At 48.1% G+C, this 27,408-nt stretch overlaps 7 protein-coding genes across 7 annotated transcripts; 3 read left to right on the forward strand and 4 right to left on the reverse strand.

Moving 5' to 3' along the window:
• Positions 1-2,493: 2,493 nt before the first annotated feature.
• On the forward strand, positions 2,494-3,079 carry ANOM_010514 (acyl-CoA thioesterase; the record flags this gene model as incomplete). The annotated part of the gene is made up of 2 exons (XM_015555770.1): positions 2,494-2,573; positions 2,635-3,079. The coding sequence occupies 2 exons, from the start codon at positions 2,494-2,496 to the stop codon at positions 3,077-3,079; spliced, it is 525 nt and encodes a 174-aa protein (XP_015402502.1).
• Positions 3,080-4,069: 990 nt separating this feature from the next.
• ANOM_010515 (uncharacterized protein) lies at positions 4,070-4,564 on the reverse strand (the record flags this gene model as incomplete). Its single annotated transcript, XM_015555771.1, has 1 exon — positions 4,070-4,564. One exon carries the CDS (start codon positions 4,562-4,564, stop codon positions 4,070-4,072), a length of 495 nt encoding a protein of 164 aa, XP_015402503.1.
• A 2,399-nt stretch (positions 4,565-6,963) lies between these two features.
• On the reverse strand, positions 6,964-12,375 carry ANOM_010516 (uncharacterized protein; the record flags this gene model as incomplete). The annotated part of the gene is made up of 8 exons (XM_015555772.1): positions 6,964-8,098; positions 8,147-8,301; positions 8,358-8,962; positions 10,148-10,378; positions 10,987-11,513; positions 11,567-11,744; positions 11,806-12,259; positions 12,319-12,375. Coding segments are annotated over 8 exons (3,342 nt in total), but the record flags the coding sequence as incomplete, so codon positions are not given.
• A 525-nt stretch (positions 12,376-12,900) lies between these two features.
• Positions 12,901-15,096, forward strand: ANOM_010517 (glutamate--tRNA ligase MSE1; the record flags this gene model as incomplete). The annotated part of the gene is made up of 7 exons (XM_015555773.1): positions 12,901-13,170; positions 13,230-13,302; positions 13,358-13,395; positions 13,465-13,878; positions 13,933-14,190; positions 14,255-14,421; positions 14,478-15,096. 7 exons carry the CDS (start codon positions 12,901-12,903, stop codon positions 15,094-15,096), a joined length of 1,839 nt encoding a protein of 612 aa, XP_015402505.1.
• Positions 15,097-18,716: 3,620 nt separating this feature from the next.
• Positions 18,717-19,647, reverse strand: ANOM_010518 (uracil phosphoribosyltransferase). Its single transcript, XM_015555774.1, has 3 exons — positions 19,414-19,647; positions 19,257-19,356; positions 18,717-19,198 (listed from the first exon to the last, which is right to left on the reverse strand). Exons 1-3 carry the CDS (start codon positions 19,588-19,590, stop codon positions 18,789-18,791), a joined length of 687 nt encoding a protein of 228 aa, XP_015402506.1. The 5' UTR covers positions 19,591-19,647; the 3' UTR covers positions 18,717-18,788.
• A 476-nt stretch (positions 19,648-20,123) lies between these two features.
• ANOM_010519 (FluC/FEX family fluoride channel) lies at positions 20,124-21,406 on the forward strand (the record flags this gene model as incomplete). The annotated part of the gene is made up of 2 exons (XM_015555775.1): positions 20,124-20,256; positions 20,334-21,406. The coding sequence occupies 2 exons, from the start codon at positions 20,124-20,126 to the stop codon at positions 21,404-21,406; spliced, it is 1,206 nt and encodes a 401-aa protein (XP_015402507.1).
• Positions 21,407-22,184: 778 nt separating this feature from the next.
• Positions 22,185-25,494, reverse strand: ANOM_010520 (C2H2-type zinc finger protein). Its single transcript, XM_015555776.1, has 3 exons — positions 25,037-25,494; positions 22,731-24,867; positions 22,185-22,672 (listed from the first exon to the last, which is right to left on the reverse strand). Exons 1-3 carry the CDS (start codon positions 25,170-25,172, stop codon positions 22,531-22,533), a joined length of 2,415 nt encoding a protein of 804 aa, XP_015402501.1. The 5' UTR covers positions 25,173-25,494; the 3' UTR covers positions 22,185-22,530.
• Between the last annotated feature and the right edge of the window lie 1,914 nt (positions 25,495-27,408).

Raw genomic sequence — 27,408 nt, forward strand, 5'->3', positions numbered from 1 at the left:
AAATTCAAAAAAAAGAGTTTATGTTTCTTGGCGTTGCTGCCCCAGATTCATTCATGGAACCAACATTCATTTACTAGGACGACGAGTGTACATAGCTTAGCCTTTATATATACTGAGGCAGGTAACACATGGAAGGCTATAGTAAAGGATAAGATCATTAAGAATAATAGTTTGATTAGACTTGGTCTTGCTACTAGTATATTCTATGAGGCAATTGGATATATATTATGCTGTACCATCCATATATTTCCTCAATTTATAGATCTCTGAATGTCTTGCTCTGGAAAAGTGTAAATTCTTTCTTGGGGATCATATTGGGATAGACCTGCAAATATACTATTAAAGTAGTAAATAGCATATATATTTGTCATAATCTCATCTGTTGGCCCCTCGCAAAGCTAATCATGACCTTGAAGAGGTGCTAAATCTATTTCTATAGACATATGTTATCCTTCAAGGTATATTTGAGGCTCTTTACATTCCTGGTTGAAATATTCCAATGTATTCTCATTGTATTGAAGAATGAGATATAGAGATGCTGTCGAAGTGACTAAATGGAATAGCTCCGAGAGACCAATAATTGTCAATATCCTGATCTTGTTGAGCAGATAGCGTTACGTGGGTGAAAAGCTCCTCACCTCTTCGGGGTCCTCTCGGAATCTGACTGTGATAGATGGTCGTATATTGGCCAAAGGAATTCCACAGACCAACAAACTGAGTAACCAACTCACTGTATGTGCTAACCTTATCAATAGCTTCGTAGCAGAAATATCCTGTTCAATGTTCCATTCTCTCTTCTCTGCACTTAGTTTGCTTCACTTATCTCGTAGCGGGAGTATACTTCCAATTCAACCTAGCTCCTTGTTCTTTCTATCCAGCTGTATGATCCGACTTTTGTATCCTGTTTCCCTACAATCTGCCTAAGGAAAGGCAATAGCATATGAATCACGTTGAGTTCGACTATTCGCCAACTTATCCCTCTTTTAATCATCGATATCCAGCAAACACAGTCTCGTACAGACATACCCTAGCACCTTTTCCACCTTGCCTCGTACTCCTAGGATGAACCTAGAATGACCGATCCAAGCCCTTATCATTTTATTCTAAGCACACTGCCTGATAGGAATCGGATATCCTCCCGGCCATGTCCACTGGCAAACCTGCGAACAACAAGACGAAAAATGAATACACGGCCAACCATTTGAATGACAATGATCTTTCGATCCTGTCGTGGTTACATTAGATGGCGCAGCAGTTTCGGCACTCTGGCAATCTTTAACCAGGACACAAACACTGTCATTGGTTTTTGATGTCTCTGTTGACGACTGGAGAGTGATATTCCCGGATGAGTTCTGGTTCTGCGAGGTTTGGTTGTGGACGTCAACATTGTGGTCGATCGATGCTACCAATGTAGCAATAGCGGAGACAATGATGGTAGTGAGGTAGAGGATGTGCATGGTGTTCTTAGTTTGTTTCGCACTGTTGGGTATAGAGTTTTATACAGTTCTTGGTTGATGTACTCGGAGAATGCTTGCTGGAATGATCTTCTTCCTCTCCTTGGGTGGAGCTATCAAGTGTAGACGGGACGAACTGGCAGTGAGATGTAGGTGAAAGAGTAACGATGTGCGTGTTTTAGACGACGATGATTTGAGATACGTTCTTGAATCGTAATTTTTCTTGTACTTCATAACTTGACGATTTGTAGAGTATAGATTCACGCAGTCCATAATCTCAGTTCCTGAAACCAGCGTAATGGATTGTGGTTGATACTCAAACCGGCAGGTGCGATCTTCAGTACCTTCAATTTCAACCTGTCCAATGTATTGCACTCGAATATTGTCCTTCTCTTGGAACGTCTATGATAAACCTACTACTTAGTACAGGATAGATCATCGCAGGCGAGCCCAACTCCAGGTACGGCGTTCAGATTGAATTGCCACACTGATACTTCTCATAGCTGGTTAAAATTCAACGAATTACACACGACCTCAGCACTGAGCACATACTGCTCTTCCCTTTTCATTATGAACGATAAACATCATCCACATAAATAGCTTCTCGGCCTTCTTTAGCTCTCTGAGAGCATTAACCGCGACGTCCCAGTTTAACCCATAAAAATCTCACACCAAGTCCGGGTATACAGACTAGACGGCCACTAATTTACCCCCCTTCATGTTTATCAACGATATAACCCTTATCAGATCCGCAGACTTCCCGTCCACCAAAGCCTCCACCGAGTTGTCCAATTCCATTGTGGTGGGTTAAGCACGATATAGACGATCGACAAAAGCCGCCGATCTACTCCATATCAGGCAAAGCGCCGGCAAAAGCAACCTCGGCTAATTCCTTCCTCGGAAATGACATTTAATATGGACATCTGCATCTGAATCCGATAAGAACAATACTCTGAGGAACAAGTATATCGATATCTCCAGCCTAATAATCTCACCCTCATACATCCCTCCATACCAGTCCAGCATAGCAGACCCAAAAATGGCCCCCAAAGAAATCGAAATCAAGAAACGTCGCACCCGAAGCGACTACGTCTTTCACCAAGTATACCGAACAAGATGGTACAGTAAAATACTATTCAAACCAATGTCCCGAATAAATATTAAACGAAAGGGGAAATAGGTTTGATAACGATATGTACGCACACCTCAACAATACTGTCTACGCAATGCTCTTCGACTCCATCGTCAACAGCTGGCTCATCGCCGAATGTGGCATGGACCCCTTCTCCATCAACAACAAGGACTCGGATTCGTCAGCAAAGACCAACGCAGCGTCCCAGGTAGGTATCATGGTCAACTCGTACTGCGATTACTTTGCCTCGGTGTCTTTTCCCGATGTGTTAGACCTCGGACTTCGGGTCGCGAAGCTCGGTTCGTCGAGTGTTACCTATGAAGTTGGGGTTTTCAAGCAGGGGGAGGAGGAGGTGAAGGTTGTTGGGGGGTATACGCATGTTTTTGTGGCGAGAGAGACGATGAGGCCGACTAAGGCGGGAATGGAGGAGAGGGTGAGGAAGGGATTGGAGAAGCTGGTTAAGGGGGGTGGGAAGGAGGGGGCAAAATTGTAGAGCCTCCTTTCTTCTTTTCCCCTTCCTGTTCTTTTACTTTTCTTGTGAGATCTGTTTTAGGGTTTAGATTTGGGCTGCTATCTCGTACAGCTGTTTTTGGAGATTATGTGGCTGATGTGGAAATAGCTTGGCCACCTCTTTTTCTACTATTGATACATTCGTGATCCGATAGGATGAAGTAACAAATGGCAGAGCTATACAATTAATATTCCTAATTATACCACTACGACAAATGCCGGGAATGAGCATCTCCATATCACGTCGAATCTTGTCGACGGGATAAGCCCTACTTGCCCGGGCCGTACTTGCCCGGTAAGCCCTTGCATGGAAAACACCGCGAGCATTTACCAATCACATGGCCTGCAGATGGATCCTATCTGCAAGTGACGGATGGTGCCATGCATATCCAATCGAACATTGCTGCTGCAACTAACGGGTATCCACTTCTTGCGGCAGATGATACGTATCTCTAGGGTTGGTTCCGCCTAAAATTCAACATACACAAGGAATGATTATCATTCGAGCAGTATCGTGCTCCGCTATCATATTGTATCAATGTCTATCAAATCACTATTAAACTCCTGTTCAAGTCTGTTGTTCTTGAACCACGTAATAACCGAAAGAATCATCACGGCCAATATCCATCGTGATGGCATGTAGCCACCCAAGTCGCAAACAATAGGGAAACAAGCAAGTCTAACTACTTTTTTTCTAACCCAAACACCATCGCTGTGTAAAGCAAATAATCGTAATAGTCGAGCCATCAAGCATGTTCATAGGTATAACAGAAGCAGAAAATAATGAATCGCTTGTACGCTCGCTTTCAATAATTCAAGAATAGCAATTGCCTTTCTTAGCCTGCCAAGCCATGTTCTGCAGGAGCCAGCTGCAGAACAGATTTCGTCATGGTCGGATGGTGAGAAACCATGTAAAGAGGCCCAAAACTGTCAGGGCGCTAGCCCTCGGGATGGGCTATGGAGGAAGCCGCAATTAGCCCAGCTTGCTTGGGACAATGCTGGCGCGGGAAACATTCGTGCTATCAGGGAACAGTACTCGGCGCATAGTCTGCGTTTCCGAGTCGTAGTACCATTTTTGATAGGGTCCCGGAATGAATTTTCCCTTGGCATCCCATCCGGCAACCCAGGTGTCGCCGTCATCAAGGCGGAAGAAGAGAAATCTTTCCGGCTTAGCGCCTTCGTGGACGGTCACCGAATGCCAGCGGCATCTGTCCTCCAGTTCATGCTCGAACATGTATCGGTGGAGGATGCGGCAGTAAACGACTGGGACAGGAAGTTTTTCGTCGTACTCATTCCCATCCTTGTAAACAAGGTGCCATCCACGGCCAGGGATGTATTTGTAGATGCCAGGGACAGGAGACTCCCAATGTTCTTCTTTATGGATGGTCCCCTGGATGCGCTCCCCACGTTGGAACCAGTATGTGGGGCAGAAGACGGTTCGGAGGCAGAGGAAAAGGTTGGGCGCCATAATGATTCGAGATGAGATCTTATTGACGATGTTGTACGGCAGGTGATTCACCTAGATAGGTGAGGTTTAGAGAAGCAAGATGGCTGAGAAATGCACAAAACTGAAACGCTTAATTGCGGGAGAACGGAAAGCGTTGCGATCACGAAAGAACGAAAAGGTGGATGGTTTATAAGTCGACGTCCATCGTGACAAACACAAGTAAAACAACTCGAGTTGAAAGGATAATGTAAGGTGAACAGATTGTTGGTCCCGATTGGAAATCGGTTATGGCTCTTTCGAGCGCAGTGGCGTTAATTGGTCGGGATAATTGATAAAGGTACAGTTGGATGGTTCCCGCAGGACAGGAAGATGAGCCGCGAGACACGTAACGATGCGGTGTGCACTATATATGCGTCCCGCGATGATCTAGGCCTATGCTGAGTTGCACAGGGTGATTTCGGGAAGCTGCGACGGTAGGTTGATGAGACAGGTGTTTTTGAAAGGAGACAGATAGGTCCAGGATTATGCAAGAGACCGGGGTACACGACTATGTGGTGCGGCGGTGGGAGATGCACGGTGCACACAGAGGCTGTCGTTTCTTATTGCTCAGAGGAAGCGCATGGTAGCAGGCTTGCATCTAAGTGGACGATAGGAGGCAGCAGCATGTTAAAGGAATTTGTTGTGTAGGAAATAACAAGGAACACGACGGAAGGATCACAAGGGACAGCTTTAAAAATGATGGTGGGATGTGGGTGCCTGACAGGGGCGGTCTGAGATCAGCCGGAACTAGAAGAAATTTTCTGATATTGCAGGCTAGACCCTAAGCAAGTACGCGGGTCCGAAGTTTGGTAGTGTGGGAAATCGGTGGTTCTCCGTCACTCTTTGCAAGGCTGCAACGGCAAACCCAAATCTCTGCGCGCGGGTAACCCGAGACCCACCGGTCCACACTCGGAGGATATTTTTATAAATTTTTCATGGTGTGTGTGGTGAGTGTTGAATATCAATTACTTCAATTGTTATAGGCTCCGCCATTCGCCTCAGCTGTGTCTCTTGATCTCATGACTCAATGGCTTGGCAGTCGACAATATTGATAACAATTACATGATCGGCTCGGGAAACTGGTGATGTCGCGTCCACCTTCTGACTTGGTTTCCGGGTGGATATGGTTCGAGACCACCGCCGTCTTCAGCAAACCCGTTCTTGGCCTTACACATTGGTAAGCTATCAAACTTTTCTTGTCTGCTTGCCTTCTTTCTCGCTCTCCTTATGGGTATTTTCCGTTGTGATATTCTCTTTGTTTTAATTCTCTGGACGGCTTTGTTGCAGGCCTCGAGTGAATTCGTAGATGATGCAGGTTAGGTCAAGAACCCCAGCCATGTGCGTGTTATCTATCACTGAATTGGTGGGATTGGCTGGTAGATCAAACTCAGGGCGCTCGGTTCACTCGCCAGGATTCTGGTCCTAGTCATCTCCTTTCATTAGCTATTTGTTGGAAGTGACGAGATATGGCCATAACTTGGGAGAAAGCAGGAAACGCAAAATAGTCACCGCTCTTAGAGCCTTGGCAATTCTGCGAACGTTGGCCAGAATAGCTCTACTATCTCCATCCTTGTGGGACTGATTTTCCAAGACTTAATTAGTTTGCAGAGCGCCGGCGAAACATGGACGTCTGCCTACCCGAAAACTGTACGATGGCGCTGCCACTAGATTCAGCACTATTGTTTGAAGTTTCTGCAGCAGATAGACTTAAGGAGGTTTCACAGAAACCAGTCAGTCAATAAACAGACAAGTGAAAAGGGTGGTAGTAGTGAATGTTAGTGAGCATGAGGAGGGCATTTCAAGAGGGGAAGTTGAAGGGAGGGGGTCCAATCCCATGATCAGCACTTTCTGTACGGCTACTAAATAGGAACACCAATCAACGATTTAAGTTACTACTACACTACTAGTAGTGGTAGCCTGGAGTACTCTCTCTTTCTCCGACCTCACCTGTCGGACTTCTCTAACCCTTCCCTTCCGGCACGATTCTCTCCTGAGATTGAGTCCGTGTCACCGTTACTAGGCAAATATTACTGTTTCTAAACGGCCTGACGCTACTAAGTCTATCGGGGCAGCCACTACAGACTATCATTGTACAGTACTGTACGGGTAAGGTTTAATTTATCCGTGAATATAGTTATGATCAATGCCACAATCAGTTCGGTTCGAGAAAGACCCGACCGAATAATGGAATTCTATACGGAGAACACACCTCCGGAACAGCCGAAAAATTGCCAAAAGTCCTTGCGATGGGTATTTCAAATAATTACAGCTCTTTACATCGATGGTATCTAGACTAATCCTTCAATGATTATGTCGGGGGTTCTCATATCGCTGAGCAAGTCGTTGGTATTTTACCGCGTCTCGGAGGACCATACCATCGCTCAACTGTGTCGTCTCCCTCCTGAACAGTTCCTGCCATGGAGTTTGACTTTCTGGGATATCATAACCCCCCTGGCTTCTAGCGCCTTTCTCCGCTTTTCCAGCTCCTCCGTGGAAACAAGGATATCAACGCGCCGTTTGTTAAGATCAACACGGAGTCTGTCCCCATCCTTAAGGAGGGCTAAATTTCCACCCGCTGCTGCCTCGGGACTAGCATTGAGAATGGACGGCGAGCCGGAAGTACCCGATTGTCGTCCGTCTCCAATGCACGGAAGCGATTTGACCCCTTGTCGCAAAAGCCGACCAGGTGGGTGCATGTTGACAACCTCGGCGGCACCTGGGTATCCCAATGGGCCAGCACCACGCATCACCAGGATACTTCTGTCGTCGATGGGAGTGGAAGGGTCTTCAAGCCGGTGATGATAATCCTCCGGTCCATCAAACACTACAACCGTGCCTTCGAATGCATTTGGGTCCTTGGGATTTTCCAAGAACTTCTGTCGGAAAGGCTCCGATATCACACACGTTTTCATAATAGCGGATCGGAACAGACTGCCTCGGAGATGGAGAAAACCGGCATCTTCCAGAAGTGGCTCGTTATACGGCTTGATCATTTGACGGTCCCAGGTATGTTTGCCCCGGACATTCTCGGATACTGTCAAACCGTTACATGTTAAAGCATCCGCATTCAGCTTCCTGGCATCTAGCAACTCCGCCATAATCGCGGGTAGCCCACCCGCTCGATAGTATTCCTCTCCCAGCAGCTCACCAGCTGGTTGCATGTTCAGCAGCAGTGGGATATGAAATCCGAGTTGGTCCCAGTCATCCAGTGAAACTTCTACCCCAATATGTTTGGCGATGGCGTTGATATGAATGGGGGCATTAGTACTGCCGCCGATAGCAGTATTAACTACAATGACATTTTCGAAAGCCTCCCGAGTCATAATGTCGCTGGGTTTCCGATCAGAATGAACCATTTCAACAATACGCAAACCTGTTTCGTAAGCACATTGCCCACGTTCACGGTACGGAGCCGGTATGGCAGCCGACCCAGGTAGGGCCATTCCAAGCGCTTCCGCCAAAGCATTCATAGTTGATGCTGTTCCCATTGTGTTACAATGTCCCACTGATGGTGCACTATTACATCGTCAGTGAATATACTTTCATAGTTATCGATGGACATACCCTCTGGACACATAGTCAATGAACTCCTCCTTGTTGATTTCACCTGCCGCATACATCTCTCTGCCCTTCCATACTACCATCCCAGACCCCGCCAGGTCATTCTTCACGTAACCGTTAAGCATTGGGCCAACATTCAAGCATATTGCTGGGATATTCTTCGAACAAACGTCAATTATTTGAGCAAGGGAGCGGAGATACAGGGGCCACGCACCACTGTAGCTGCGGCCATCAAAGCGGCGGGAGTAGTCTTGTCGCAGCCCGTCAGGAGGACTACACCGTCCAAGGGATATCCGAAGAGAATCTCTACCAGACCCAGATACGACAGATTTCGGTCGATACAGGCAGTGGGTCTCCTGCTACTCTCCTGAATAGGATGCGTGGGAAACTCAAAGGCGATACCTCCGGCGGACCTAATGCCTTCTCGGACCCGTTTCACCAACTCGAGGTGATGGCGGTTGCATGGAGACAAGTCGGACCCGGACTGTGCTATTCCGATTATTGGTTTACCGGACATCAGTTCTTCCCGGGTGATGCCATAGTTGAGGTACCGCTCAATGTAGAGGGCCATCATGCCCGGGTCACTCTCACAATTGAACCAGTTGGCCGACCGTAACTTCCGGGCCCTTGATGCATTAGCATTTGGCCGGCCATCTTGCATTGATGCCAGAGTTTTCTCAAGCTCCACTGTACGCCTCCGAAGGGCAAGCAGTTCGCTCTCACAGTCCTCAATGTTCACTGGTGGTCGGCTGCCCCTGTCACTGCAGGAGCAGCCCTCACACGAGGCGCGTGACTGACATGACATGGTCGGGAGAAAATCTGGGATAATTCGAGACACTCGATCGTATATTATTTATAAGCCGTCGGCACTAGATCGCGGGCTAGAAGGCCATTAGCCACTTTCGTTCTGCGATTCTCTTTACTGGAATCTCAGCATGGCTATATATCTTCTCGTGTGATTACCTTTGTCTAATTATTTTTGCTCTTACGGATGGTAAAAATAAGCTGGAGAAAGACGAGCTGTTGTGAGATTAAATAACCCTGTCTGGTATCACATCAAATGCGGGACACTATCAATGCCGAATAATCCGGACAATCTCCGACATCCACAGCCGTATTAATGCCGAAACCAGGGTTGCAAGAGATGACGGGAGATCGGGCGGTGGGAATGCAAGACCATTTAAATAAGAACCGCGCAGGAAACCCCCCATCATATCCCCATTCTTCGGGTCAGAAAACTGGATGAATTCTCGGTACGTGTTGGTCGATTGTGGGGGCAAATGATGGAGACCCATCAATCGCTCTTCTACCCCACGCTAGTATCATAAAGCATCGATGCATGGGGGTGCATCGAATCTGCTGTGTCTATTGATCCCATCCAGATATAATTTCTAATTTACTCCCAAAGTCATATATCCTGGCCGCAGATTAGCATGATATTATGTTCAACTCGCAACCCCAGTTACTATGATTTGGCGAGTCATTACGGTGGACCGAAACTATTCCATACACAATCAATATCGAATTGTATAACAGCGAGATCCTCATAGCGTCGTTTTGAGAATCAACAACGGAACCAAGTTTCATGGAACCATTCTCTCCATAGCAATTCGACGCAAAGCGTTAACCCTCCCCTTCTCCATATAACAGTGAGTTTCGCCCTATGCATCATAGAATCGGGTTCCCCATTGAGGAGACTCTTCCTCGGTACTAGACTTGTTAACACTTGTGGTATCTGACTAAATCGGCTTGCGCAGCCATAGTCAAAGGCTTATGTAGGTTTTAGTTATATCGTTGCTGTTGCACGAGGGGATGTGTATGAATCTAAAATACCACCCGTCGGTAATGTCTCCAAAGACACAAATATCCTGGCTCATCTTCTGCCGCGCTCTGGAAATAGCGTCTGCAATATTCATGTGAGCTGTCACTTTCAAAATAAAGCAAGCATGACCAGGCCGGGTCTTGAATACCACCAAACCTACATCTACATCCTCGCTGCCATACCACAGTGGATTCCGGCGAGAATCCGTACTTCTTTCTGCCAGAGTTCATAGTCTAGTGTACACTCCAAGCCAACTCTCGGGCGCAGTTTCAAAGAAGGGAGCGATGATTTCAACTGCTCTGTTTCAGCGGCAGCGAGCATCGTCATTAGTCGTACGTGATGAAACCCCTCCACAAGACCGATGTTGAGCAGCGGGATACTGCTTAGGATGGGCCAGTCCCGATAAATTGCCACTATATCAGTCAGTAAAGAATAGTATAATGGCTAACGCGGCGTCTGAGCAACACTCACAGAGATACTCTAGTCCTTTCATATCTTCCCATCGTATCCAGTCTCTTCGCGCTTAGCAAGAAATGCTAGACATATTTGTATTGCTCTTGAATGAGACTTCAATATATACTCATGCAACGAATGATAGACAAGAAAAAGGAAAGATGGCTGGTTACAAATCACCAAGAAAGTCATTGGTCATGGGTCCATCCCACACTTTCCCCCCACGGGGGCGACTTGATCATCTCCAGAAAGTGGAGCCTAGGGGCTCTTATAAGCATCGGATGACGGCATTCCGTGAAGCTGAGTTCGTCTATGTATTCTAGTACTACCATGCATTATTCACGCCCTGAAAATATGGTTAAGCAACAGTCATAAGTCAATACGGATAATTTTCCCCACTTTGTTCATAACAAGTGTTTTCCCGTGAACGCCCATGATGCCAGAGAAGAACTGGCCCAAATGCATCCAACAGATCTATTCATCGACGAATGCACAAAACGGTAAAGGTATAATTGCAAGAAGACACGGAAATTTGGCCTTTACTGGGCCGCGCATTGAGCCGGCTCACCCTCATCATCATCATCTTCCCATGCAGAGCCGCCGTGAGCGTCCTTGGCACCGAATTCATCCAGATCACCCTTGGGATCATAGTCGACTTCGTCTACAGTGTCAGCCTGAATCGGGGCGTCGGGCTTGGGCAGCATCTCCTTGAGCTTCTCCAGGACCTCAGGACTAGGCTTCCAGTTCTGGTCTGGGAACTTGACGTTGACGACCAGGTACAGGTCGCCGCGTTCGTCGCCGCGCTTCATGGGCATACCCTCTCCAGGAACCTTAAGGACCTGTCCTGGGGACAGAACATCGCCCGGCTTCTTGGGGTGTTGCAGTTCAATACCCCGGCCGTCGAGGTGCTTGACCACAACTCGGGAAAAGCCTGTCAAGGCTTCAGCCACTGTAACATCAATGGTAGCGGTCAAATCTGATCCAGCCCTTCTGAAAACAGGATGGTCTTCTTCCACGATATGGAACACGATATCACCGGGCTCTTGTCCTGGTACTTGATCGGCTTCACCCTCAAGAATGATTTTATCTCCTTCTCTGCATATAGTTTAGCGCCTGACTTGGTCCTTTTAATGGTTTGCATAGCTCACCTTGCTCCCCGAGGAATGTAGATCTCCAGAATCTTCCTCTCCTCCGTTGTCTTCTTTCCTTTACACTTCTTACACTTGTCCTTGGGGCTAAAGAATTCACCCTCTCCATTGCAGGTTGAGCACGGCACAGTGGAAGTGGTAAGGAACTGCCCCATCTGGTTCAAGACCTGCTTGACACCTGTACATGTCATTTGTCAGCCTTCCAATATTCGTCTGCACTAAGCGTTTATCTTCCATACCTTGTCCGCCGCAAGTAGCACACTTTTTGGCCTGCGCTTTCTCCTTGCCTCCCTTGCCCTGACACAAACTGCAGATTACGTTCTTCGTACTCGCAAACTTGACAGTCTTGCCCTTGTACAGATCTTCCATCTTGACTTCATACTTCTGTTCCTCATTCGGGCTTCTCCGTGGTTTATTCGCGCGCGGGCCTCCAGGCATACCACCCATTCCAGGCATACCGCCCATGCCACCCATACCACCAAACATCTGCGCCAGGATATCATCTAGGTCGGGGCCTGCGCCCATACCGGGCTCTCCAGACCCGTTGAAAGCGCCCATTCCATGTGTGTCATATAGATGACGCTTGTCTTCATCGTAGAGGATATCATAAGCTTCCTGGACGGCCTTGAATTTGATCTCGGCTTCTTCACGTTCGGCCTCGGGGACTTTGTCGGGGTGACTTGCGAGCGCAGCCTATCGTTGGTTTGGTATGTGAGTAGTTATCGAGGGTGATCAGATTTAAGGTGCAGTACCTTGCGATAAGCCTTGCGGATCTCATCTTTGCTTGCGCTGTTGGCAATTCCGAGGACCTCTAATTAAAGGAAGTGTTAGCCATTTTCCCGATACCTTCGCGCGATACAAGCATGTAGAATTAAGGTATATACCATAGAGGTCAACTTCAGCTTGAGACACTGTGTTTGGAGTAGGTCAGCAAAGCCAGCAATAAAAGGCTTAGGGGGGGGGCGATCACATACTTTGAGCGGCTATGGAGAGGGTCCCCGACTGTTGGATAAAAATGAGACTGAACCGAACACAAACAGAAGGTGAAAGACAAATGAATTATATCTCTGAGAAAACAGTATCTCAAGAGACTCCTAAAGAAAGATAAAGGACGGCAAAGGCAAGCCCGGAAGTTGTTTGTTGATTGTAAGCGGTAAATGGATTACACTGATAAAATTAATAAAATTCAGTCCGCCTTTCTAACTTTACTTTTTTTCCCCAGTCGGAGTCTCGCCGCAAACCTCCGATGGTTCATAGGTACACCTCCCCATCCAACCATTCACCATCGCTCTTGCCCTGAATATCTCCGCATAATTGGGCCCTCTTTCGCGACCATGAGGCGTCCCCATCCCGGGCTTCTTGCCCGTCGTCCGTGGATCTGCACCCAGTGCAGCAGAGCCCGCTACTCCTCGGTTGCGTCAAGCAAGACTGTACGCGCCGGTAACAAAAAGACGAATTTGCCTGATTTCCCCGCGAGAACCCGATTCGCACCGTCGCCAACCGGATATCTTCACCTAGGGTCCCTGCGGACGGCATTGTTCAACTATCTGTTGGCTAAGCGGACGGGAGGACAGTTTCTGCTACGAATTGAAGATACCGACCAGGTGCGGCGTTAGAACACATTATCGGTCGATCGCGAAGGCTGATAGGCGAATGGATATAGAAACGCACTATCCCCGATGCTGAACAGAGGCTCTATGAGGATCTCCAATGGGCTGGACTGCAATGGGATGAAGGTTGGCATTTGTTCGGGAACACAAAGTTGCTCGGAGGTTGACGTGCAGTTTATAGGTCCTAATGTCGGTGGTCCCTACGGTCCGTATAGACAGGTGAGGCTCTCCAATGCGCTTATCGATCGATTCCCAAAAAAAAAGTTATACTAAGTTGTTTGTCTGCAGTCCGAGAGAACAGCCATCTATCGCACCCACGCTCATGATCTGATAAACAATGGACACGCATACCGATGCTTCTGCTCTGCGGATCGACTCGATGCGTTTGCTAGACATCGCAGTCAAGCCGGATTACCCCCCGGTTACGATAGAAAATGCGCGGACATATCGGCCGAGGAATCTGAAGACAGGGCGGCGAAGGGAGAGACGCATGTGGTTCGGCTGAAGGTGGAGGGATATCCCATGTTCGAGGACATCGTCTATGGGAAGACTGGCCAGAATCGCTCGCCGAACAAGCTGGACTTGATTGATCGGGTGTACGACGACCCCATTTTGATCAAATCGGACGGACACCCGACCTATCATCTCGCCAACGTGGTTGATGATCATCTCATGAAGATTACCCATGTCATTCGAGGCACTGTGAGTTTCTAAAGACTGAAGTGGAAGTGACTTTCTAACCTACCCTGATTACAGGAATGGATGCCCTCTACCCCTCTGCATGTCGCTCTATACAATGCTTTTAAGTGGACGCCGCCTCGCTTCGGCCATGTGCCTCTCCTTGTGGACAAGTCTGGGCAGAAGCTTAGCAAGCGGAATGCCGACATTGATCTTACCTTCTTCAAAGATACACAGGGAGTGTTCGCCGCTACCCTGGTAAACTTTGCCGCTTTGTTAGGCTGGTCTCACACTCAAAAGTCAGACATCTTCAGCCTTGAGGAGCTGGAGCAAATAGTATGTCTGGCACTTTGTTTAAGTTCTTAATGCACTACACAACAGGTATTGACTTAGTTTTTAGTTTAGCCTCAAAATCACCAAAGGTAACACCGTTGTTGCCTTTGAGAAGCTTTGGTTCTTGCAGAAGGCACACGCACAGCGCTTTGCTACGAACGGTGGTAGCGAGTTTGAAGAGATGGTTTCCAAAGTTTCTAGGGCTGTGGAGGAGACATGTCCTTCGCAACAACTGTACGGCCTTTTCCCTCTCAACTTCATTATACCTGAGTCTGACCCGTAAACTATAGCGAACCGATCCTTCAATTTCGCTCGCTAGCGGAGTATCTCCCTCCTCTCCTCCGTGCAGACGCCAAATCCTATACGAATGCATCGGAGTTTGTCCAGCGCAACTCTACCTTCTTCACTACTACTCTTAATAGACCTCCGTATACTCCGGCTGCCTCCGCCAGCAAGTCACCACCCCAAGCCGTTCCCATGGCCACCCTCCACACAGCAGCTGCAGCCCTCAGCCTTGTTCCAGAAGCCCACTGGACCATCGAAACCCACAAATTCAACATCACCTCCTACGATGGCGCCTACGCCATTCTCCCTGAAGAATCAGACGCGGGCGCTTACGGATCAACCGAGGAAGCGGAAAAGGCCCGAGTCGCTGCCGACAAAACCTTCAAGAAGGAACTCTACCACTATCTACGATGGGCATTGTCTGCCTCCGCACCGGGGCCGGGTATACCTGAAACTATGGTGATTCTTGGTCGTGCCGAGTCTCTGCGACGACTTCAGGAGGCGCGGCAGATGACTATGAACTTGGTGAATGAGTCCGCCGGTCCAACTAGGGTGGCGAAGGGCGCCCAGTCTAGTGAAAATCAGGACACAACCTGGATGGGTTCACTTGCTCCTAAGTCATAATTCCCATCTTTGAACGATTCATCGGATCTGGTGTATACTATATGTACAATTCTTTGCTCTGACGTGAATTACTGTAAATTAAGTCAATCAAATGAAGGACCTACCTCATTCCATGTCGATAACCAGTCTATATCTTCACAAGATTTAATCCACGCTTTCTCTTCTCAACTCCCCCAACCTTCTTACTTTGATCCTGCTATCTTGCCCTTCAAACCATACGTTCAATATAAATCAAACCTACAGAACATCAGAATCCCAAGTTATCCAGATGGTTCATATATTAGGATCCTACAGAATCGATAGCCCTATAACAGACGAGAGACCATCTGTAGCGGTCAACCCTACCCTGGAAACTGATTAACGCGGAAGACTTCACCGGGGGAACTTGCACATATATTTCCACATCTCCTCTAGAAAGCAGTATCTTTATTACCATGTCGAACAGAACTCTAAACAAGGCCCCCGTCATAGACAGAATCCTTCAAGGACCAAAGACAGGGTGGCAAGGTTAGGGCATGTGCTGAAACATACCCTCTTAGCCCATCTAGAGTATTCATTCCCCTTCTCGTGCATCTAGCCAGAAAGTGATGTAGCTAACACTATTTAGAAACCATCAAGAGCACAGAAGATTGGAGCGTACATGGTGGTCTTACATAGTCGACCAATACCTGTATTTCTTGCTGGGCAAGCCATTCAGTGGCCTTTTACCCTGGTTTTCATCACAACCAAGGGTTTTTGGCAGGGGTAGGCTTTCCAGTTGTTATGTACCATCTACCTTATATCTAATCCTCTAAAAGTTTGCCTATGCACGGGAGCAGCAGCAGCCAGCCAGCCAAGAAAAGAACTAAACTAAGTAAATGTCTTACTGCAAGACTATCTTACTGCAAGACCCATGATTGGGGAGTGGCGCTTCATCCTCCCAAGGGCTATGTGTACCTTTGTGGCAGTTTCACGAGATCAAAGATCTTGCGAAAAACATACCACTCCAACGCAAACAATGCGGATAGCTGGACACCCCGCTTACAGTCCCATCGGACAAGGGGGAATGGAATAAGAAAGTGCAGGAAAGCAAGCTGACGAGAACCGCGAAATTTGCCAGAAGCCTCCGTACACAACGGGACTATACAGGCTGCATAATGGATACACCTTCCATTTCTATCCTGGACAAGATAAGTCCACTGATAAGAAGGTATAAGACCCCTGGTATGGCATGGCATTCCTCCCTTACTCCATGTTGCTCGTCCCCACTCCAGCATTTTTTGAGGTATGGGTAACATGCAGCCCTCCTGTCCCACAGCAGTATTTAGTATACTGTTCCCAATCGAATATATTAATATAACTAGCAGTCATCGAACTGGGTCAGCTTTCTGAACGCTAGTGCTTCGCCATGCAGGCTGAGGAAGAGCTCGATGATTTGCTGTCTGTCCTTCTCTGTCTGTTGAGACGATTGGAGGTAGCCGGTTTTACCCCCGGTACAATAGAGGCCAGGCTGAGGCTGTGTTTTATAAGTGCGAGGGCCACCCTATCCTCATCACATCCGGTCTCATACTACTATATCTCGCATCCTGGCTCGAGATACAAGTCTTTCTCCACTGTAGGGAAGGGCATGTCCCTAAAATTCCCACAACTCAAAATGACCAATATGTATGATCTTATCAACACAGTACTGACCGAGATAGCTTCCAGCGTCGCTCTTCTACCACGGGCCCCAGCCCCGCTTGGGCTGCTACCTCGGGGTGATTAGGATCTGCCATCGCGATCCCAGGATTGCCACTGTGGACAGGAGCGGAGACCCTGTCCACCCGCGAGAGGCAGTGGATGTGGGTGCCGGTTTTGCAGACTCCCACTTACAGTGGTTTAGTGCCGGTGTCACACCTCGGGGTATCCTCGATTTCATGAGATGTGCTGAAGAAGCCAGTGAACCCCCCCTAACTTCTAGGAACCGGTTGCAATACAGCCGGGAAACGCTCTTCTCCGACTGAACCTGTAGCAAAAGACGCTTAACGTTAACGGTGAGGACACCTCGAGCTCCGCGTGGTTCTAATACCCAGTCGGCAAAACGAGCGGAAAAGAGAGGGTGGTCTGGCAAAGGTATTCGTCCTTATATTGCAAGCGAAACCAATACATTGAACTTCCCTAGGGTTGATACAACGGCTACGTTGGATAATTGGTTAATCTATAAGGGCGAAATTTGGTGTCGCTACCCTGGTTGTGTACACCAAATGAATTCAGTTCAGTCAGTTTACAAGTCACCATAGTATACTTATCGTAATTTTCCAGGTTGTCAAAATCCAAAAAGGCCAGACTCAGGTGGTCCCAACGGGCCAGGAACAACATATGAATGTACTTGTTACTTAAAGAGAACATTTTCAAGCTAATATAACTCTAGGGAGAGAAGGGAAGGGCGAGGGAAAGGGATGAGAAACAACTACAAGTTGAGACCGCGATCAAAAAAATGAACTTAAAGTAGGGATACCGGTGGGTACCCAGATGATACAAGTCGAGAGAAGTTGTGATTGTTGAGATATGGATGCGATCTGGGGGATGGAGAGATCTCCTATCTGTGCCTTCCAGGCAGCGTCTATGGGAAATTGAGGAATACCACTTTTAAACGAATAAGTCTCACCAGCAAGCCGATCTCAAATGGCCACTTCCTGATGATCTCGCAGCAACGTCTAAACACCATCTAGATGGAATAGACACTTATGACAACAAGAGGACGGTGGCGCTTGGCAACATAGAATATATACCCCACGGGTTTACATATTTACCGGTCCTTTCAGCAGTATTCCTGCTTTGGTCTGCGCTTATGCTCCTTTATTATGTCCTTGAACTTGCTCCAGCACCTTCAATGAGGTCATTGCTTCTCTTTCCATCTGGGAGTATCTTGTTACGGCTTAACTCTCACAGGCCCTGCGTAGATAATGGGTTCAATCCGCCATACTAAAAGAATTGTGATTGGTGAGACAAAGACTATAAACACTTCTACTGGACTACGGCACACTATGTCAAAAGTTTGAAATCGTCCTTTTGACCGCCCTACATACCGCCATATTTCACCTTTCCAAACCCAGTGCTTGAACCTCTCCTACGTAAATATAATTAGGAAGGCGGTTAGGCCAGGCAATAAGTAGACACCCCACTGTATGTGCCGTCATTCCGCCAAGTTGGGACTTCTCGAGCCTCCACACAGATAGTTGAATACATCTGTGAATCTTATTACAACCAAAAGAAATGCTCATGCTTTTGCCACTGGCCATTGTGTTCCATACTATAGTAATTAGCACCAATCACAAGCCCTTGTAGCTCAGTGGGAGAGCGCATCACTCGTAGCCTGAGGCATCCATTGGAAGCCTTGGAAGTTGACATGATGAGGTCCGCGGTTCAATCCCGCGCGGGGGCAAGTTTTTTTTTTGTCTTTTTCTACTTTTTGAAGTTGTTTTCGCAATATCTCCATATATTGATGATGATAGTCCGTCCCAGTTGTATGTTACATTAATCAATCAGAGTTTTAAGAGTTTTATAGAAAGGACCATTGTGACACCTTCCCTTCTTGTCGCAGCTCCCTTTACATGTGACATATTTTCCATTAAAACCTGACACTCAACATAGTACTCCGAAGGATATGATTGGATCTAGGAAATTGTATTGCTGCGTCGGAAACGATAAAATATATTAATAATTACCCGACCTTACTTCCCAATGGCAACGAACAACCTATCACCGATATCACCTAAGCCAGGAACAATCATGCCTCGTTCATTGCATTTTTCGTCCACCGCCCCTGTCCAGAACTCTACTCCGCCAGGCCAAGAGTCTACAGCTCGACGAATGCCCGTCTCGGAGCCCAGTACACTCAGCATCACCACTCGCTTCACACCCCACTCACGCAGAAGATGAATCGCCGCTTCGGCCGTAGCGCCGGTGGCGACGATGGGGTCAAGAAGGATAGCTGTGTCAGCGGCGGCGGTGTTGGAGTCAGAGCCATCCTGGCGTTGGTAGGGGAGATTATTGTAGTATTCGACAGGTTGAAGGGTGAACTTCTCGCGGAAGAGACCTAGATGGTAGATGGGAACCGGGGCCGGGAGCAGGTTGTTGATTGCTACATAGTTGTGCGAATAGTCAGAATTGGGACCTTCAAGGCGAGTCAGACAACGTACCCTCGGTCATGCCCAGTCCAGATCGAAGAATGGGCACCATGGCGACATTGGCGGGCTCAATATCTTGGGTATCATATTCGATACCTAACGGGGTTTGATCCTGGAAAGTGGATCAACGTTCGTCGATCCGATACGATCAGGGGTGATCAATCCTTACCGTTCCCCGCTTTGTAGATTTTAATACTGTTGAGAAGGCCTCCACACCTAGGATGGTCGTGATCTCATGAACAAGGTCCCTTGTTTCGCGGGTGGAGGTTTTATGGGACCGTAGCTGGGATATCTTGGCTTGTAGGCACGGGTGGGATGAGATATGGACATTCGGGGGAAGAGACATCGCGGTTGGGGTACTCTGGAATATCGTATAGTTCTAGAAGTCGTAAGAAAAGAGAGAGATAATGAAATGGGAGCTTGTGAGGGGGGAGAGAAGCAAGAAATATATACACATCACAGAAGTGAGGGGTCGGGGTGTGTCGTGTCACCTGCTCAGGTACTTACTGTACGGTATGTATGGACATGTACCTTGATGTCAGCGTCCCTTTCTTTTTCTCCGCTTGGAATTCCAAGTCTCTCTTCCTTCCCTTGTCATTCCTTCTCTCCCTTCGATTTTCTGCTTTCTTTATCTCCACCTCTAGCCCCTCTCATTGTCGTTTATCGGGAACTGATAAGCTATCAACAATCACTTATCAGCTGTCTATCAACAACTAAACCATTGTTTATCCACTAAGACTCCACATACTACCATGACCCACTCTCTCCGTCCAATCTTCACTCCTCCCTGGCTGACTTTTCACAGCTCCTAATTTTCCTTCCCAGCAGTATCCTTCGTTATAGAAATTATGTGAATCATATCGCGCATTGTCATTCGCCATGCAATCCACACGTGCCATGCCTGCCAGCGACACCGAACAGCTGCCTGAAACCCAAGCGCCACCTCCCACCACCGAGGAAGCTTCGCAGCGCCAAGCCTGGTCATCCGAAGGATATGGGCTGCCTCCCACCAGTGACAAGCCTCCTTACGGCCCCGTTGAACCAACGCCCTCACGAAGGGAACCTGTCGCAAGACCCGTCTCCAAATAGCTACGCAGCTTTTCACCCTTTCATACCTGGTCTTCTTCGCCATTTTCGGCACTTTGGCGCGTCTCGGTCTCCAAGCCCTGACCATCTACCCGGGAGCGCCCGTGGGAACAGGCGTCCTCTGGGCCAACGTAGGAGGATCGCTACTAATGGGCTTCTTCCTCGAGGACAAGAACCTCTTCCGCGAAGAATGGGGTAGTGTGAACCCAAACAACAACAATACCACGGGAACCGACCCGAGCGCCGAATCGAAACGTCACAAGTCTGTTAAAAAGACAATCCCATTATACATCGGCCTAACAACCGGCTTCTGCGGCTGCTTCACCTCCTTCTCGAGCTTCATCCGTGACATCTTCCTCGCGCTATCCAACGACCTGTCGGACCCCTCAGCCCCCAATGGCGGATACAGCTTCATGGCCCTGGTAGCTGTCATCCTGACCACAGTCGCGCTCAGTCTCAGCGCGCTCATCTTTGGTGCCCATCTCGCGCTCGCGCTCGATCCCGTAACCCCCTCCTTCCCCTTCCGCTTCACGCGCCGATTCATAGACCCCCTCTTCATCATCCTCGGCTGGGGGTGCTGGCTGGGGGCCGTCTTCCTCGCAATCTGGCCTCCGGATCGCCATGACAATGGACCAGAGTTCTGGCGTGGTCGCGCAGTGTTCGCTGTCGTTTTCGCACCGCTCGGCTGCTTTCTGCGTTACTATGTTTCTCTCGTGTTGAATGCCCGACTCCCCTCCTTCCCGCTAGGTACGTTCGCCGTGAACATCTTCGGAACTATCATCCTTGCCATGTGCTATGACTTGCAGCATGTTGATGGCATCGGGGCCTCCTCGCTTGGCTCTGGGGCTAGTTCGTCGATACTCACGAGCTGCCAGGTGCTTGCTGGTGTTATGGATGGGTTCTGCGGTTCAGCAACTACAATTAGTACGTGGGTGGCTGAATTGAATGGGCTGAGTCGGCGACGACATGCCTATTTCTACGGAATTATTAGTATTGGGGTTGCGCTGGGATTTTTTGTAATTATTACGGGTTCCTTGAGGTGGACGAGGGGGTTCGTAGAGCCCGTTTGTAAGTGATGTTAGCCGTGTGTATTCTGTAGCGTTTTAGAGATGTATAGGAAGATAAAGAACTATTATTAGTTAATGATAAAATAGATGCTACCGTGAAATAATCCTACTGCTACTGTTTACTGTGTAATAGCAATTCGACTCCCCGCTCAAACAAATTGTATTTTGTGCTAGAATTACTTATAGTACAGGGTACTACAACGCAAAACCATGTGCAAGCCAACAAAAAATAGTACGAAATAAACACTGTAAATATAAAGATAAGCAATGAACAATCTTCAAGAACGGAATATCAAAGCATGCAAAACAGTTGCGTCAAACAGAACACGTCAAAAAATATGAGGGGGGTGAGATAAAACGCAAGCATTAACGGCGGGGACGGCATAAACACATAAACTCAGAACGAATCTAACTCACATACATTAAGGCAAAAGCTCAAAAGGAGGTAAAAATAGTAAACCAAAGTATATGAAAACGAGTGACTCGAAGAGAAACTTTAAAGTGGTAAGATGAATATATAACGGACAAGGTATCAAATGATGAGGGGACAAATCGACTGGCAAATTGACCAAACACGCTGATGCGTAGAAGAGAAGCACTAAGGATTAAGAGTGTAATGATGAGTATCAAGAAAACAACAACTCCACCGAGTGCTAAAGTGAAGAACACACAGGACCAGCCGGGTGTCGAGATGTTGCCTTGGGAAACTGCCCGTAAAAACAAAAAAATGACCACACCGGACTCCTGTGAGCTCTTGCAAAAACCAACAGGAATGACCATAAACAACGCAAAGACGTAACGAAATGATTAACAATGAACAAACGTCAGTCAGGAGACACCAGCAAGAAGCATTATGCGGCGGTTCAGATCATAGCATTCCATAACCGGAAATCAAACTTCGCCGCCCAGGTTCTTGCACCTCCATCCCGACCCTAAAAATCCGAGATTCCGCCAGTGTCCAAATGCCCAGGAAACGAGAGGAAGAAAAAGTGAAAACGTGCATTGATGAATGGGACCCGAGTCAGAGTGAGGGCATCAAGAGTGAAACCCAGCTCCGAGGGCCAAAAAGAGCATAACGGCGATCAAAAAAAGGTCAACGATAGTGTGAATTTCGAAGCCGACGTACTCATAGCCTAGTACGCCGTGCCCACACTAGCAAGTGTCTTCGTTGGCATTGGGTGAATAGGTTGGTCCTTGGCGACGCGCAACGAGTCTTCGTAGCCGACCAAGGCCTGCGAGTGAAGTTTAAACGATTCGCCCATGAGCTTGGTGATTCTGAGACGTTGTCAGTAACTTAGCTTTGATATTGCATGCTGAACGGGTTCAAACTTACCCCCATACTACCACTCCGTCTAGGATGTTACCCCATACACGGGCCACAGTGGAGCTGAGTTTACCAAAGGCATCGACGGCGTCATCATCGAACAGATTCCGGACTTTGTTGTAGATGGCCATCTCAGCCTCAGTCGCGGGCTCCTCGTCATGTTCCAGGCGATAGAGCCAGAGACTCAAGATGACCATCAGGTCCAAGCCACAGAGCGGATGCTCGACACTCCAGTTGGTGGCAGATGTCTTCGCAACCCAGTTAATCCCCTGGACGGCAGCAATCTCGATGCATTCGAAGCAGGACTGGATGACCTTGTTCATCTCCTGGGAACGCTTCACCTTTTCACGAGCAACTGTCATAGCAGCGGCCACTTCATAAGACGAGTGGTACCGCAAGGCCTCCTGGATCGACTTAAGGTCAACCTCCAACCGAGCGCGCGTGTTGCGGTAAACAGCCATAGAGTTGAAGATTAATGGATGACCTTTCTGAGGAGTGCTGAGCGGCACCACGATCGTCTCTGGCTCACAAACCTCAAGAGAATTCTCCCATGTTTCGAGTGCGAGACGGAGCTTATATTCAGTCACAACGTCTTGGAGAGCCTCGAAGCTCCGTTTGTGGTTCCAAACCTGTAAGAATAGAGCGTTGATCAAGACACGAGTCGCAAAAGCACTGTACCGAACTTGTTCGCCTTGGAAGAGGCAGTCGTGGGCTTCCCGCACTGTGAGGGTAGTGGTCGAAGCCAGGCTACGGCGCCATGCCTCATCATCCGTGACATCAAGGTTCCACAGCGATTCTGACGATGGAAGCTCTAAATTATCGAATTCGTCGAAGCTCATTGCGGGAGTGTGGTTGAAGGTCAGCGTGAGCATGCCAAAAAAGATGTAGACCGCGTAGTAGGTACGACGGCATGACTCGTCTTCAATCCACTCTTCCCGGGTGGGCTTGGCGCCCTCGCGAGCCTCAGTACGAAGCTTCAGTTGATACCGGTTACCAGCAACCATGTTGGCGAGCAAGCTCTTGATGGAACATGTCCATTCAAGACCTTTCGGGTCGCCGCTCCAACTCTCAAAGATCATATTTAGCAGGCTGCTTTGCATAGCCCACAACGGGCACTTTCTCGAATCGAAGTTGTCCTTGTGTTGCAGAAACTGCGTAACCAACATCTTTGAACCAACATGGAGCATGAATGCGTGCTGACGCTCAAATGTGTACAGGGCGCCAATAGATAGTACGGCTAGCAACAGCGGAGGCGAGGTGTTCGTAGGCTTGAAAGACTCCTGATGCAGGAAGGGCAAATGATGGTGATACAAATTGAAATACGTCGACAGATACTTGTTCAAGGCTGCCGTCGATGGAAGCTGGAAACTATCGGGAAGCGATCCAAGCGCGTCGGCATTCCTGATACGTTCTACGATCATATTCCGCTCAATTTCATTTGCGATCTGAGGAGCCTTGGGGAGTGTCAGGGCTTGGCTGGGTCCAGGAGACTTCCGGTAGTTCACCGGGCTAACAGGCCCTGTCATCGAGGGATATGGTGACAAGGCGTTTGGAGTAGAGTTTCCAGACACCGGTAACGAGTTGACAAGCGAGTGAAGCGAAGGAGCAAGCGCATCACCAACCGGCCCATGCCGCGCCATGCTCGACGATAGTGTATGCGAGTCTGGGCCATTGTCTTGGGTCATAAAGTGTTTCGTGTCAACGGGAGAGACCAGGGTGTCCCAAGGCATTTGGGGCAACGTCGCGTTGCCCGACAAATAGGATACAGAGGGTTCTAGTAGCGGACCGCGTCCGGGGGAGAAAGAGCGATCCGATTCAGCACGATCATTAACCTGACTGGTAGCTGCGGCTGCGGCCTTATGTTGGAAATCTGTCATCAACATGGCTGCAGTTTCAAGGTCGACCATACCGTCACTGCTTGCCTCAATTTGTTCCAACGTAGCAGGGTCAATTGTAATTGAAGGCTTGGGGGGAGCAGGTGCAGGGGAGGACTTCTGAACACCTGCGCCGCCACGTCGGCGGCCCTCGGAAACAAGTGGAATCCCACCATCCTTGGCGTGAACAGTACGGTCATGGCGAAGAAGGAGATCTCGGCGAACAAAGGTACTCCGACATTTTAGGCACTTGAAGGGCCTCTCTTTTGTGTCTGTTCGAGCAACACGTCAGCATCGTCCGTGCTCCAATAATACCATTTCTTCACGATTGAAAACTGAAAATCGCGTCCGGAAGCCATATTACAAACGCGACCAAGCCCCGCATGGTATCAACCATGTAGAAGGCCTGGCTGTGAGGATATAAGAGTAGGTGTGACTTACGGGAACGTTCATGTCTGCTGCGATGTTCACTTCTGCTAAAAGCGCGATTGCAAAATTGGCACTTGTATTTCTTCTCTGGTGCGGATGTCTTCTTGGCCGGCGAGTTGCTGGCCGTGTTCGATGCGGATGGAGCCATTTCTTAGAGACGGTGCAGCGAAAGGCGACCACAGATCTTCTCAGCAAAACGATTGTTCGGAAGATTGCGATATCGTCCCTTTTGTGACTTCACACCTGTTCTGAAAGCGAGATAATGACAAGAAGTCTGTGAGTTGTCTGATCATCCTTGGGCGGGGAAAACACTGAAGCACACGATGATATCGGAAGGGGGTCCAGCCACAGGCGGACCGAGGGGGAGGAAAACGAAGCCGTGGCTTACAAGCCAGGAGGGGAAAACGGAATCAAAGGAATCGCAAATAATAAACAGGTTGGTCGTAAGTGTATGTAGAAAAGAAAAGAAGAGGAAAAGAGGGGGGGGGAGGGTGGAAGAGGAGAGAAGAGGGAAAGTGGTAAGGAAAAAAGAGAAGAAAAGAAGAAGAGGAGGGGGAAATATGGATGGATGAGGAGAAAGTGAGTTTAGGGAAGTTCTGGTTGAAGGGGAAGGGGAGCGAGGGGGTGGGTATTGAGAAGCGAGTGTGAGAAAAGTCGCGCCAGGACGTGGGCACAAGCCGATGGCAGATTTGGGGCGATCGCTGAATCGCGACAGTGAGGCGGTCGTGTCCAGTGTCGGTGTTGGCGATTTGGGCGGCGAGAAAGCACAACAACAAGGAAAGTGGGAGCAGAGGCACTGGCCAGGAAAAGAGGGGCTTCCGGGCGGGACTCACGGAGGGGGAACAAGCGAACAGACTGTCTCCGAAACCTCCACGCACTGGGTCCCTTAACACCACCGCTAATTCCACCGATAGCCAATCAACACTCTTGTTGCCCCTTCTGACTAACTGGATCACGAAACTAAACGCAACCTGGTTAGTACACGTCCTTCCGTACTCCGTCCCATACGACTAAATACAGCTTGCATACGGGACCAAAGTATACATCCAAACAAAGCACATCAACCAGCCCACTTCAGCCCACATGGACTGCTGTAAGTTCAAACCCGTCAACCCGGGTCAACCGGGGGTCTAGAAAGACTTGATCATTCCGCCGTTTTGTTAGTCCTCAGAGTTTCTCCCATTTTCTTTTTTGAATGTGAGGGACCTACATATCCACTTTGCACTACCCATGTACACTGACTCCATTTTGCACATAACACAACGCATTGGGCCCCAAAAAGTTGAAGTGGAAAAATAAATTAAAAAATAAAAATCATATACCGCCGTCTTCATCAAGATCTGATTATCATTTTCACCACCTATCCTATTTTATTCTGCACATGCATAGCATTGGGCAGCACCGACATGACATTCATCAAAGCATTTCATGGAATGAATCTGTCATTCCTTACTTATTGGGAGGTTTAAGCATCGCCTTGTCTAAGGAGAGAAAGTGCGTACTGTCTACGTGGATGGAAGGGGGTTTTCTCCTCGAATGGACTCCGGAGTTTGATACTATTATGAGACACCAGGAAATGATAACAGTACGAAGCATAATTGTAATCCTTCATCTACTCATCCCTGTTATATGGTAGCAATAGGGTCTCTCACTCACCCACAGAGTATACTACCGTTCCTTCTCTTATATTAAAAGTCGGAAGTTCCGTAGTATCCTACCTTCCTACATAGCCCTAGGAAACTTTGCTTGATTGAGGATAGTCCACTCTGTAGAGCTAGTGTATGATTACGATTTCTTTTATCGATATTATTTCATTTGTGGGGTTGGGCCTGGCATGAGCCCATCTTTATCTGGTATGGTATGTAACTCTGTTCGATGGGTTCCATCGGCAGGTACGTAGTGCCGTCTACCAGTACAAGACAGGCTAGTCCGTTTAGAAGAAGTCGATAACAAAAGCACTTGAGCCTTTACCAGGAAGAGGTCGGCCGTTGGTTTTGGAGTATCTCGGTCGCAAATAATCCCTATCATTTTATCCTATCTGACAGCGCAGAACCAAAACTCTGGTACACAACTGCTGCGGGGCTATGACCATCGAGAGGTTTTCTCTTCATGGTCTATTTGACCTATACAACGGCAGATGGTACTTATGGAGTGGCAATTGATTAGAATTTCAATCTTGCAGCTTATATGTCGACAGGGTACTGAGTACTAAAAGCGGTAAGGCTTAAATAATAGACCTAACTGCTGCTCAGACAGTTCAATCACACGCACCTATGGAGAGCCCCTCCAAATGGTCTAATATTTTTTTTAATTTCTTTTATTATTTATTTTAATTTCACGTTCTTATTTATTTTATTGATTTGTTTACTTTTTTTTGTTACTTT

Source organism: Aspergillus nomiae (assembly GCF_001204775.2).
Source record: "Aspergillus nomiae NRRL 13137 chromosome Unknown contig00431, whole genome shotgun sequence".
NCBI lineage: Eukaryota > Fungi > Ascomycota > Eurotiomycetes > Eurotiales > Aspergillaceae > Aspergillus > Aspergillus nomiae.